General features: G+C 40.6%; 1 protein-coding gene across 5 annotated transcripts in view; it reads left to right on the top strand.

Moving 5' to 3' along the window:
• Positions 1-10,803, top strand: part of vwa5b1 (von Willebrand factor A domain containing 5B1) — a 34,300-nt gene extending 23,497 nt beyond the window's left edge. For all 5 annotated transcript variants that reach the window (XM_020585565.1, XM_020585567.1, XM_020585568.1 and 2 more), the window contains exons 15-22: positions 701-947; positions 2,696-2,989; positions 3,557-3,694; positions 5,244-5,375; positions 5,940-6,011; positions 6,433-6,502; positions 7,427-7,550; positions 8,143-10,803. In XM_020585565.1, coding sequence (XP_020441221.1) covers positions 701-947; positions 2,696-2,989; positions 3,557-3,694; positions 5,244-5,375; positions 5,940-6,011; positions 6,433-6,502; positions 7,427-7,550; positions 8,143-8,802 — 1,737 coding nt within the window. In that variant the 3' untranslated portion in view covers positions 8,803-10,803. The remainder of the gene's footprint in view (positions 1-700; positions 948-2,695; positions 2,990-3,556; positions 3,695-5,243; positions 5,376-5,939; positions 6,012-6,432; positions 6,503-7,426; positions 7,551-8,142) is intronic.
• The last annotated feature ends 1,535 nt before the right edge of the window (positions 10,804-12,338 follow it).

Genomic DNA, 12,338 nt, shown 5'->3' with positions numbered 1-12,338 from the left:
AGTAATACACATTCAACATATGTTTAAGCATACACAGGGACGTGAAATAAGTCACAGTCTGGTACTGTTATAACAGCTGGTGACTCTTTGTATCTGGAAAAATGATATTGGTATTCAGCCATCTGACCCTTGTCTGCACTGATGTTTAATCAACATCAGACCAGTCTGCTCTCCCTGGAAATAAAGGCCAACATTTATGAATTGTAACTACATCTGAATATCATTTAGGGAGCATCAATATAACTAAGCAAAATTCACTGGGCTGAAGAAATATCTTCTCTCTATAAATACATCTGAGGATCCATTGCCTCCATGCCATGATCAATAAGTCTCATTATTATGAGTAACGTTTTTATTTATTTGTTGTTTAATCGCACATAAATTATAGAAACATAAACTGGGAAGATTCTAGATCTGCTGATTCTAAATCTTCTGATCCAGAATGTTCAGATTTATAGGGCTCACTGAAAACTTGCTACTGTGAGAGGACAAATGATGTGCAGATTTGCAACTAACAGCAAATTCTAGCTGAAATTAGTGATTCAGAAGAGGGTCAGTGAGTTTGGTTTTATGTGCTATTCTGTTTGTAAGCATCATGAGATCCCTGTATGCATTACAGTGAAATTAAGTACAATCCATTGATTCCATACCAATGACAGCTGGAGTATTTTAAACTAAAGAAACATTCTTTTATTTTTAGCCACAGCTAGTGAGCCTTTGTGCCACATCTTCCAAACAGCGTCCTGCCAGCTGTCACAGGCCACTCCCTCAGCAGGAGCCGACTCTGCAGCAAGAAGCTGACTCAGAGCTTCATTTCCATGCCCAGCCTCAGGACAACCCTCTGCCCAGCAGCAGCGTTGTTCCACTAGCATCTTGCAACACATCTGGGGAAGATGGATCCAGATCCTCTGCTGACAGTCCGTCTTTTGGCAGCATCGGCGATACGGGTAAGACCACAAGCAACAATTAAGTGAACATACATGCACAGTACATACTAAAGCAATACAACATTTTAAAGATGTCTTTTAAAAAAACATTTTTACTGAACATCCACAAGCATACACAAATGCAGATGAAAAACAACCAGTAGGAATGTTATTCATACATTTACAGACACATGAAAGAAATTAAAGAACTGCATTTGTGATTTGTAACCTAAATATTGATTGTTGAAGGAGTTTGACTTTTTGAAAAATACATGATTTGCTTTTTTGCTCAGAGTTAGATAACAAGATTTATACAAATCTCTTATCAGTTAAATATGTAGGAGCTTAGTGTAATGACTGGAAAAGGTCAGGCTCTTTCTGAAAGTAAAATAATCCACCTACCAGAATGTCTAGAGCTCACATTAACACCTCATATACTGTTTGTGCAAAAAACCCAGATATAAAAACCAGCTGTGGTGTAATGAGAGGCTCTGTGCTGAAATTTTCTTGACAAGTTCAAATCAAATCAAATCAAATCAAATTTTATTTGTATAGCGCCAAATCACAACAAAAGTCATCTCAGGACACTTTACAAACTAAGGTCTAGACCTTACTGTTATCAATATTATTACATAGGGAAAACCCAACAAATCCCCCTTGAGCAAGCACTTGGCGACAGTGGGGAGGAAAAACTCCCGTTAACGGAAGAAACCTCCGACAGACCCCAGCACTGAGATCTAAGAGGACAAGTATGGAGACAAGTCCTTTGTCTGAGGCTAGGAGAAGATCATTGGTGACTTTCACCAATGCGGTTTCACTACCTACTATGATGGACTCTAAATCCTGGCTGAAAATCCTCAAACAAATCATTCTTGTGCAAGTGGTCACATAACTGCTTTGCTACAGCTTTTTCAAGGATTTTGGAAATAAATGGGAGATTGGATATTGGTCTATAATTAGCTAGGACACCTGGGTCAAGAGTAGGCTTTTTGAGTAGAGGTTTAATTACTGCAAGTTTAAAAGCCTGTGGAACATAACCTGTTAATAGAGAGAGGTTAATCAGATCTAGTATGGATGTGTTGATTAGGGGAAAGATGTCTTTGAGCAGCCTGGTCGGGATGGGGTCCAGGAGACAGTTCCCCTCGAATAATTAGCTGAGATTACTGGCTGGCATTGGGTTCAGGTACTGAAGAAAATCTCTGGGTAGAGTTAGGTTTGATGGGGAAACAGACTTCAGCACAACCCCAACCTATTAGTAATAGTCTGATCCAACACAACCCCTCATAAATTAGATTTTTGGACAGATTAAAATGAGCTATACTATTTTAACTAGCCAGCTTCAGAGGTGTTGGTTGGACAGAACCTGTTCACTTGTTTTCAACTGTTTCCAGTCTTTAAGCTAAGCTAATTGGACTCAGATATATCAGAAGTATTGAACTTCTCATCTAACTCCCACTCTCATGGTCTAGAAAAAAATAAGCAGATTTCCCCAAATATATAACTATTGCATTGCCCCTGTGACCCTATTCAGGAATAAATGGTATAGATAATTGATGGGTGGATGGACAAAACATTATCAAGGTGATGAATAACAGTTATTTGAGGTCCACTTAAAGAGAGTGAACACAGAACATTTTAGAAACATAGGTTATGGATTAATTCAGCAAAAATCCAGTTGCAAGAGCAGTAGCAGGTAAGTTGAAAAGAGCACACAGTGTGACTGATAAATGCACATTCAGAAACCAAGTCTTGCTGCTGTGATATTTCAGATGGTTATGGGCACCAGTTATGTCAAGCAGAAACTCCACAGGAGACCCAGACTTCAGATCAGGGTGCTGCCAACCAGCACAAAGGGAACTGCAAGGCTGTGGTGTCTGGACTGCTGTGCGGGAAACCAATGAAGTGGGAGGTGGCTTTTGATATCGAGCCATTCCTGAATGGACGGGAGCGTGAGGAAAAGGTTCATGAGGATCTGTGGAACGAGACCTTCCACCACCTGGCTGGGTGCTCCATCATACACGACTTTGAGCACATGGTGGAAAAGGAGTGTGACATTGAGCATGGTGAGCTCTACGCCGATTCAAGGGTTTATGAAAGGATTTGGGGATGCTTGAGTAAATGTAGAGGATTTTAAGATTACACAAACACAACAGATGTAGACCCTCTGACAATTTCACTTTCATGTTTTAGAAATAAAGCTTTAACAGAACAGTTCAACATTTTAGGAAATGCATTTATTTGCTTATTTTCAAGAGTTAAATGAGGTACAACTCTCATTTGTCTATTTAATATGAAGATCCAGCAAGCAGACAGTTGGCTTAGTGTAGCATAAAGGTACAACTCTCATTTGTCTGTTTAATATGAAGATCCAGCAAGCAGACAGTTAGCTTAGTGTAGCATAAAGACTGGACACAAGGGGATACAGCTACGATTGTGTCCCAAGGTAACATACTCTGTCTACCAGCATCTCTAAAGCTCACTATGAAGCATATTGTTAGTTTAATACATTTAAAAACTGAAGTGTTAAAATGACATATTGTGGTTTTATTGGGTTTTTTACAGTGTCATTTAATGTTATGGATTTTTTATTACATGTTATGTAATCATTTAATGTTTATTATAATTCACAGGCTCTGGCAGGAAGTACCAGCTCTATGCTATTCACACCAGCAAAGCCTGCAATATACTGAGCAAATACACAGCGCTTGTTCCCATCGACTTGGACACCAATGAATATTTGCAGACATGTATTGAATACATAAACTCTGGTAAGTTAATTTGATTTAATGCCAGGAAGTCCTTATACAGCCCAGTGTTCAGTCCTCTGTCCATATGACAAAAGATAACCTGGAACAGCATCTTTAGGTTGAACTTCTACTTGTCATTTAGCAGTTATAAGCCAGAGAGTGCTGTCTGTAAAGTTATCTTCTATGTTGTACTGCAGTATGCTCTTGTGTAAAATTACGCCCATTAAAGGTCTGTCACAGTTTGACATAGAGAAATACACATATTTACTTTCTTTCTGATGGTTAAAAACCAGAAAGGGGAGAAAACAGAAACCTGACACTGTAAATAAAGTAAGTAAAAATCAGCAACACATTTCTAAAGCTTGTTTTAAAGCTGAATCAGTTCTCATATAAAAGGTGGCAATAAAAAGTCATAAACAATTAAAAGGTGGGAATGATGGAGGTGGATTAACCCGTTTCTTAGTTTCTTCTTTGCTGCAGTCCTGATGTTGTTGCTTTACTGATGGAATTAGTGCTTTGGAAACGGATATTACTTTGAATTTATCGAGACAACAGGAAACACTGAGGAGGTGTTCAGTCTGCATTAATTAGGGAGCAGGGGACATTCAAAATAAAGGCTTGTCTACAGTGAGTCCGAGAGTGCGACTCACTGCAACTTAAAAAAGCACTTGCAAATTAATAAACTTTGACAACACAGGCACAGCATTTATGTAGAATGCTGCGAAGCACAAACACTCAGATAGTGAAACATGCTGCACATAGAGAAACAAAAAAACGGGCGACAAAGGCCATGCTGGTTGAAATACAGGACAATCTAGGAAATTTATTCTTCTAGTGTTTTTTTCAGTGGTTGACAGGTGAATGTCTATGTTAAAATATTCATAATTACAGAGAAACTCATTGAATTAGTTTATTGACAAGGTTATCTGAGAGAGTCACCTTGGGCCCTTAAAACTTGGGAGTTCTCACGTTTTTTTTTCCTTCATTTCATAGACCAAATGAATAATCAAGTAATCAAAAAACATCTGACAGATTAATTGACAATGAAAATAATTATAAGATATGGCCCTAAACATGTTATGTCTCTGTGCCGGACTATTTCTTGGTTGGGAGCAGTGAAGCTGTGGGACAACCAGTGGAGAATCCAGAATTTCACTGCTCCTGGTCAAGACAGCGAAGCAGCGTATTAGTCAAAATGTCAAACTATTACTTTTAAATGTCAGTGTGGCCACTGTGGATATCTCTGACATGGCGCTCTTAGGTACTTTATACCTTTTGACTTTACAAGACACTTACCTGTATCTGCCTATTTAGACTAAACTTGAAGAAATTTGTGACCTTAGTGCTATTTTCCTTGAGAGAAACATGAAAACATTCTTAAAAGGTATCTACCAGTTACCTCTGTGACTAGGATATATACATACATGAGGGCCACAAACGATGACTTTGGCTTGATCTAAAACCTAGACCTGAAATATATTCGCCTTCAAACACTTTCAAACTGTACAACAAAGACAAAAGCCAGCTTGAAAATGGCCCTTGTCTGCCTCCTTAAACATTTTGGTTTCAGGTGAAGGTCTGAAGAGGGGCTCCCGCACCAGCTCTCGTTCAGGGAGCAGGAAGAGCAGAGGATACTCCATTGGACTGGGTCGCTCACAGTCTGGTGGCACAGCGGAGGAAGCTGAAGATGTTCAGATGAACAGTAGGCTGCTTTTTATTTTTAGCCCACATTTTCAGTTCCACATATGTAAACAATGGAACAAGGTTTAATCAATGAGTAATACAGTACTGCGGAAAGAGAGAGAAGCTGGAGGAAGGTAGAAGGGATCTTATAGTGAGTACATGTTAAAAGAAACAGAATTCTTTGGAGAAAGGTTGGAAGATTAATGTTCATGTATTTATATGAAATGGAAAAGCACCCTTTAGTCATGCATCGGCAGAACTGGGAGCCATGAGATGCTGAGCACTAAGAAAGCTGTGTGCTGCTTTACATTAAAAATAGTCCAACTTCAGCACAAATTGGTTTGCAGTGGTGGCATAGCAACAACAGCAAGTAACTAGCACACTGCTTGAACATCTGTTTGGCACTGCCAGTTAAAAAAGATGCCCAGTGGGCTCAGATGCATCTGAGCTGCATCAGCGGTGCATGACAATGTTGTCTTTGTTCATCAAAACAATGTCTAGTTAGGTTTTTGAGAAAAAGCTAAATAAATAAAATCAGGGACAGCTGCCAGTTACAGTAAGTCTTTTTTTCTCATCGTCCCAGGTGGAGAGGATGTTGTCTCTCCGTGCAGCACCCCGTCCTCCTCTGGCTGGGAGAGATGTAGCTTCACAGAAGGTAAGTGCAACACAGCAGCCAGTCAGTGAATTTGCTGAAGCTAATCAATGATCCTCCACAAAGATCTTTTGACATAAACCATCTCTCTCCATCTCTTGTCATTTTATGGGCAACATTGTTGTTCTTCTCTGAATGTGAAATATGAGATTACTGACATTTTAGTCCCTCTTTTTGTAAGTGATGACACGCTGCCTGGGCTGTTTAAAAAAATGCCCATAGCAAATACACACAAAGAAGTGTTTCACCTACAAAGGAGAGACAGCTGCTGGAATATGTGTCCTCTGTTGTCACAGCTCAGTAGGTGTATTTAGCTATTTATTATGTGAGACTCATGTTGAGAACTAAAGAGGGAAGTGCAATAAAATGCCATTGCTTCTTTCTGTCTCTCCTGTCCTTGTCTAACTATGCTTCTGTCTCCAAGTCTCTCAAAGGAGTCCGTCTGTGACCTCTGACCAATCACAGAAATCGGTGGAGAGCCTTTTTTCTGCCAGGTGGGTGCCTGGAGACCGACGCCTGGTGGCATAATCACGATACAACATGAGCAAACACAGGGACTTCAGCATTCTTTTTAACTGCAGTTTCAATCACTACACACTAACATCTTCATTTTAATCAGTTTGTGCCAGGTGACAATGACTTTTAGAGAATCTTATCTTGAGGTTCAAGTTTGATCACCATTTCATGAACATTTGTGACTGGATATTGATGAATGACAGTTCCTTCCCTTTTGAAAATAGAGGTCTTTAGTCATGCTAGCAGCTCTGTGAGGCTGTGCCTAGTAACTAGTTTTTACCATGACTGACTGCCATATTGTTGCTTTGGGAAAGTTACAGATTGTCAGACACAGCATCCCTATTTGCTCTGTCAGAAAGATGTGGGGTAAGGGGAGTCATAAGCTGTCTGAAAATAAAAAAAACAGATTTGATGGACTATACTGGTCCAATTAGGCACAGCAGTTTTTTTTAGTGAGTGATACATAATGAGTAAGTGCTTACAGTTTTAAAGTAGCTCGCTCCACACTGCTAATTAGCTCTAAACACAATGAACAGCTGAAGAGAGTGAATGTCATGAGTTTCAGTTATTTGGTCATTTTGAAATTTTACCTGATTGCAGTGACAGTGGAAAGGTTAATGGATCACCAAGATTACAAATACCACGAATGAACAAAATATCATGACAGTGTTGAGATATTTCAGTCTGTACCAAAGTTGTGGATTGACCGTCATTGCTACTAGAATGGCTAAAAATCCTCATTACCCTTAATGTATTGGATTTCTATTACATGTAAATCAGTCTACAAATAAGTAGTCCAATAAATAATCCAAATAAGTAGTTTCTATTGTAATGGAAGCAGTAGATGATATTGTGCTGCTGCGCACTGTGATTCACACGCACCTCTCCCTGTCCTCTGTCAGGTTGGCCCTCAGCAGGACCCGTCTGCTGACTCGAGCTGCCAAAGGATTCATGTGTCGATCTCAAAGCAAGTCTGGTGATTCAATTGGAGAGAGCGACAATGAGAACAAAGACTACATTTCTCTGGTGGGTAGGAGCCAAATAGATAGACGGAAGATGCATTGGAGGGGTAAGGTGAACAGCAATATTGGTAAACTGATAACCATGCAGTTACTGAAAGACATTTTGTCTTGCATTAACTCTCCCAAACCTTTGTTTGGGAGACTAAAGCAGTGTCTAGACTTCAATATTATAAAAGCCTGCCTCTCCCTGAGAACACCAAGACCTTGAAGAAGGCTCTAATTATGCAGTGCATGCCACCTCCTTCATGAATTATTCACCACTTTCCAAATTCAAAGGAGATTGATTCAATCGGGAGAAAGTGTGTCAAAAAAGATCAGAATAGCTGCCTCAAAATTATTTTTCCTTTTATAACAACCACCATACAGGTGTCCTATAGGAAGGCACCTCACCCCCAGCTACTGCAGCAAATGATGACCCATAGTCATTAGCACACACTGAATGCTCCTTCAGTTTATATTTTATTGATGGTCATGACTAAAAACACTACAGACAACTAAAAGAAAAAGTCAGGGGCTGAAATGCAACCCCCTTCCTCAACAAGAACCATTACGCTGCTGATTAAAGGTTAAAGATAAACTGTTTCCTTGCTATGCAGGTGTTGTTACAACTGGCTAGTGGTGCATTTCCCTTGGACACAGCTCTGTGTGATGCCATTAATGTGCCCATGGACAAACTGAAGTGGACATCCCCCTTCGCCAGTCACCGCACCAGCCTGGGCCACCTGTCTCACTCCAACAGCCACCGCACTGAGCGTACCGATGAGGGGTACAGATCACCGTGTGAGCCTGAAACATATCCGCAGCCTGCAGAGCACACTATGGGCACCTACAGCCCTTCTCATGTGTCCAGGAGTGCCTGGATGGATGCTGGTCCTTCCTCAGTAGGAAGACCATCCACCACTGCTGAGCCCCTGGTCTCCCCACACTCCCAGGTGGACAGTAGGTGGAGCTCTGGCTCAGGAGGTCTGGAAACAGCATCACCTGGCGGTGGCCTTAAGGGGAGGCTGGATCCAGAAAGCATGGTGTGGGCCACAGCTGTGGCCCTTGCCTGGCTGGAGCACAGCTCTGCCAGTTATTTCATAGAGTGGGAACTGGTAGCTGCCAAGGCCAGCTTGTGGTTGAGTGCACAGGACATCCCAGAAGGCCGTGATTTAGCCTCCATCAAGGCTGCAGCCAACCAGCTCTTCATCATACTCAGACACTGGGATGAAAACCTGCAATTAAACATGCTCTGTTACAACCCCAACAGTGTGTGAGTCCTGCTAGTCCAAGACTGAAAATACAGACCACTGAAAGTGCTCAATTCCATATGATACTATGCTAACTGAGGCTGTACTATTCTCTGTTCAGCAGTATGTCGCCTGGACTTTGACTTTGCTGTTGCAGTTGTGAACAATGTGTAACTTTCTTTTGTTCGTGTGCTGTTCCTCTAAACATATCACAAGCTGTTCAGAGGCACTACGTGCAAGCTATTACCTCACTGGTGCCATATACTGTAGCTGGGTCCCTATTAGCAAGGGATCAAATCAGTTATGCCACAGATTTGAATTTCGTGGAGAAGAATCTCAGTGTTAAGTTACTAGCATGCTGGACCAACATCACAGAAAAGCTCTTAATGTCTTCATATTGATGTCATGGGAAGAAAACAGTAAGGGAGGGTTGCCACTGATCGGCACATACTGCTTTACATCTTTACAGCATTCGCTGAATTGATTGTATTGTGGAAAACGTGTTACATAAAGATGTCTGGCTACTTGATAGCAGTACTGCCAGTTTTTTCTAATGCCTGCTAGTGTTATTAATATTTGCCATTTTTGCAGTTTGATTATGGCAGAGAGACAAATATGCAAGAAGCTAAAGAAAACATAAAATATATGTTAAGACTTGGTTTTAAAAAATGTGAGGCTTAGGTGGGAATCGATAAGTCGTATCCCACTGGCATGCTATTTATTGTTTGTTATAATGCATCTGCTGTTTACATTTTTTCACTTATCTAAGTATGCCTGCCTTAGAGGTTTGATTATGCATTAGTCTTTTGATTCAGAGAGAGTAACACAGAGCTGGAGTCAGTTGTACTTTCCGTTTGCAAGTGCAGAATTAGTGCAGGTTAATTGTTCAAGAAGAAATATGAATTTTGACGCAAAATGCAGCAATCTACTCCTGAGGATTTTAAAGTATTAGTTGTGTGTCACAGCTTCTGGTGTAGCTGCTGACCGTGTTGAAAGGCAGGCCAAGCTATGACACCTAAATTCTGACTGATTTTAGAGCACCAGCACAGACTTCTCCTCTTCACCTTACTCTCATTCTGCAAGTCTCTGGATTAGTGTAGTCTGATATTTCTACTAAGAGCATGTAGTTGTACCACTAAACACATTTCTCCATGTAGGCATATATAACTAAAAAACAAAGACATATCTACATTTACAGATTACTTTTTGATTGGACCAAACTAAAAATGTTTCTTAGCAACAACCTAGTGAAGACATTTCTCACGTTTCCTCAAAATGCTGCATCTGAATTTAGTAAATCACTGCTGTATTTGATACTAGCTAGTTAATTGGAACTTAAGAAGGATGTTACACAAAATCTGTAATGGATTTAATCTTAATATGGGCACCGATCAACAGTCCTGCTTTGGGAATCATGGAGTTCCCTGCTGGTTTGGTTATCGTCACAGCTCATTTACCGCAAGTGCCTAACCAAGGGTCAGAGTTAGCAGCTATCTGTTCACTGCAGTTAAATCGGTGTGGATAATGACTGGTTCTTTTTCTTAACTATACAGCAGCTAGTCTTCTCTCTTTCTTTTAAATGTTTCTCAACTCTGCTGGTGGCCTATGTATCTTTCTGTATTGATTCTCTTCCTTATTCCATTGTAGTGTTGCTTTACTCAGGTATTTTTTTTCACTCAGGCTGAGTTGCATAAGTCCTTCTGCATGAACACAGGAGTTTGTTATGATGTTTAATGAGTGAATTACCACAGTGGAGCCAGTAGTGCAGCATTTTGCTCTCTGAAATGAGAAATAAAATAGATGTCATACAGTAATATTTTTGTGCTGTAATTGCAGTATTAGGTGCAGCTGTACTTGTAATCAGTAGTATTTTTATGTATTGCGTCAGATGTATAGTGCAGTATCTTTCTACTTGCTGTGTGTGCCTTTATAATTGTTGACTGTTTGAGGCTGTTGAAAGCTTCTGTAGTGTCTTATAAATGTTGCTGCTATGATCAGCTGTACAGGTGCATGTAATAAAATAACTCTGCAACCAAAGCTTCCATAGCTATTTCCCCTCTGCTAATAACAAGACATGCTGTACATCAAGGATTGAAGTTCAGACCTCTTATCTTTTTTATATCACCAAGCCCCCTCCCTTGGCACAGTTATCTGCTGACATATGAAACCTCTACCTACCTTTTTCACCAGATGACTTCACTGTCAGCATGGATCTCGGCCTGTCTCACCAGTAACTCAAAACAGATGGAAAGCCACCTTAAACTAAATCTCTCCAAAGGCCCAGTCACACCAAAATTTTAAACAGTGACAGAAACAATTAGTGGATTCACTTTATTAAGAGCAAATCATGCCTTAAATCAGCACAGACTTTTTGCATCAAGTTAAAATTCGGTGACTCTGATATTGCACCATCAACCTATGGTAGGCTGTCCTGTCCGTGTTGCAGAGAGTCCAAAAGAAGAATATTGTGCTAGTGGCCACTGCTGGTGACAAATTGTATGCAGTGACAAGGGGCTAGTGGACAGAAGAGAAAAGCACTGAGTGCTGTGCTGTTTTTGACTGAAGAACTGACATGTGGACCTGAAACTGCTCCAGAAAAGCATGGATTATAGACAAAAACTTTGGGACGATGTCTTTTGAATAAACTAAATAGAAATTAAACAAAATGTAGTGCTAGCATGTACAGTACGTGGTTCGCAAGTTACACTGTTTTGGAACTACGTTTCTCAAACGGAAATTTTGCTAATCTACTTTCTGGCAGGGCTGTAAATGTATAGGTAAAACCTCAAGTGGTCCAAAATGTGGCAGCATGCCACGTCTTCAGCCAAAAACAGCACAACATGTAGTGCTTATCTCTGCTCTCCACTGGCTTCCTGTCACTGCTTGCATCTTGTCACTCATGATTGCCAACTGTGTCCACTAGCACAACATCAGCTGGTTGTCTTATCTGCTTCTTCTCATTTGCACCATCAGCCAGTGAACAATGACTACATAGACAACACTGCAAGGCAGGAAATCTCAATTCAAACTTTGTGTCCTCATTGGAAGAATGAATTACCTAACTCAGTTCAGTCAGAACAAACCCTCTCTAAAACAGCCTCTTCCTAGAGCACCTATTTTAACTTCTCTTTTTAAATAAGCCTCATTTCCTATACATCCATGTCTTACCTTATGTAACTTGTGGCATTTGTGTCAGGTGGATTTTGAAACTGGGCATCGTGGTTCCTCATCTCGACGGCTCCCCTTCAATCCACTATGGCTTGAACTGTACCTCATTTATACATTGTGCCTGCAAATTATAAACAACCTGTGCTCCATACCTCATGCACACAGCAGCCTACTTAATGTAATTTATAATGAACCTGGTCCAAAAGACTCCAAGGTGAAAGACATGCTGTATTATTCCATCTGGCTCTTTAGCCGATGCGATATCGAGGTGACACAGGCTACTGCACTGGCTGTGTGTCTTCCTTGAGTGACATGGCACATGCCTCATTAACAGCAAAAGCTGCCATAATATGGCTCCTTGAAATAAAAGGGGGTGTGAGTAAGGATGACAAGAC

Source organism: Monopterus albus, unplaced genomic scaffold (genome assembly GCF_001952655.1).
Source record: "Monopterus albus unplaced genomic scaffold, M_albus_1.0 scaffold371.1, whole genome shotgun sequence".
Classification (NCBI taxonomy): domain Eukaryota; kingdom Metazoa; phylum Chordata; class Actinopteri; order Synbranchiformes; family Synbranchidae; genus Monopterus; species Monopterus albus.
This window is presented reverse-complemented; position numbering and strand designations above follow the sequence as displayed.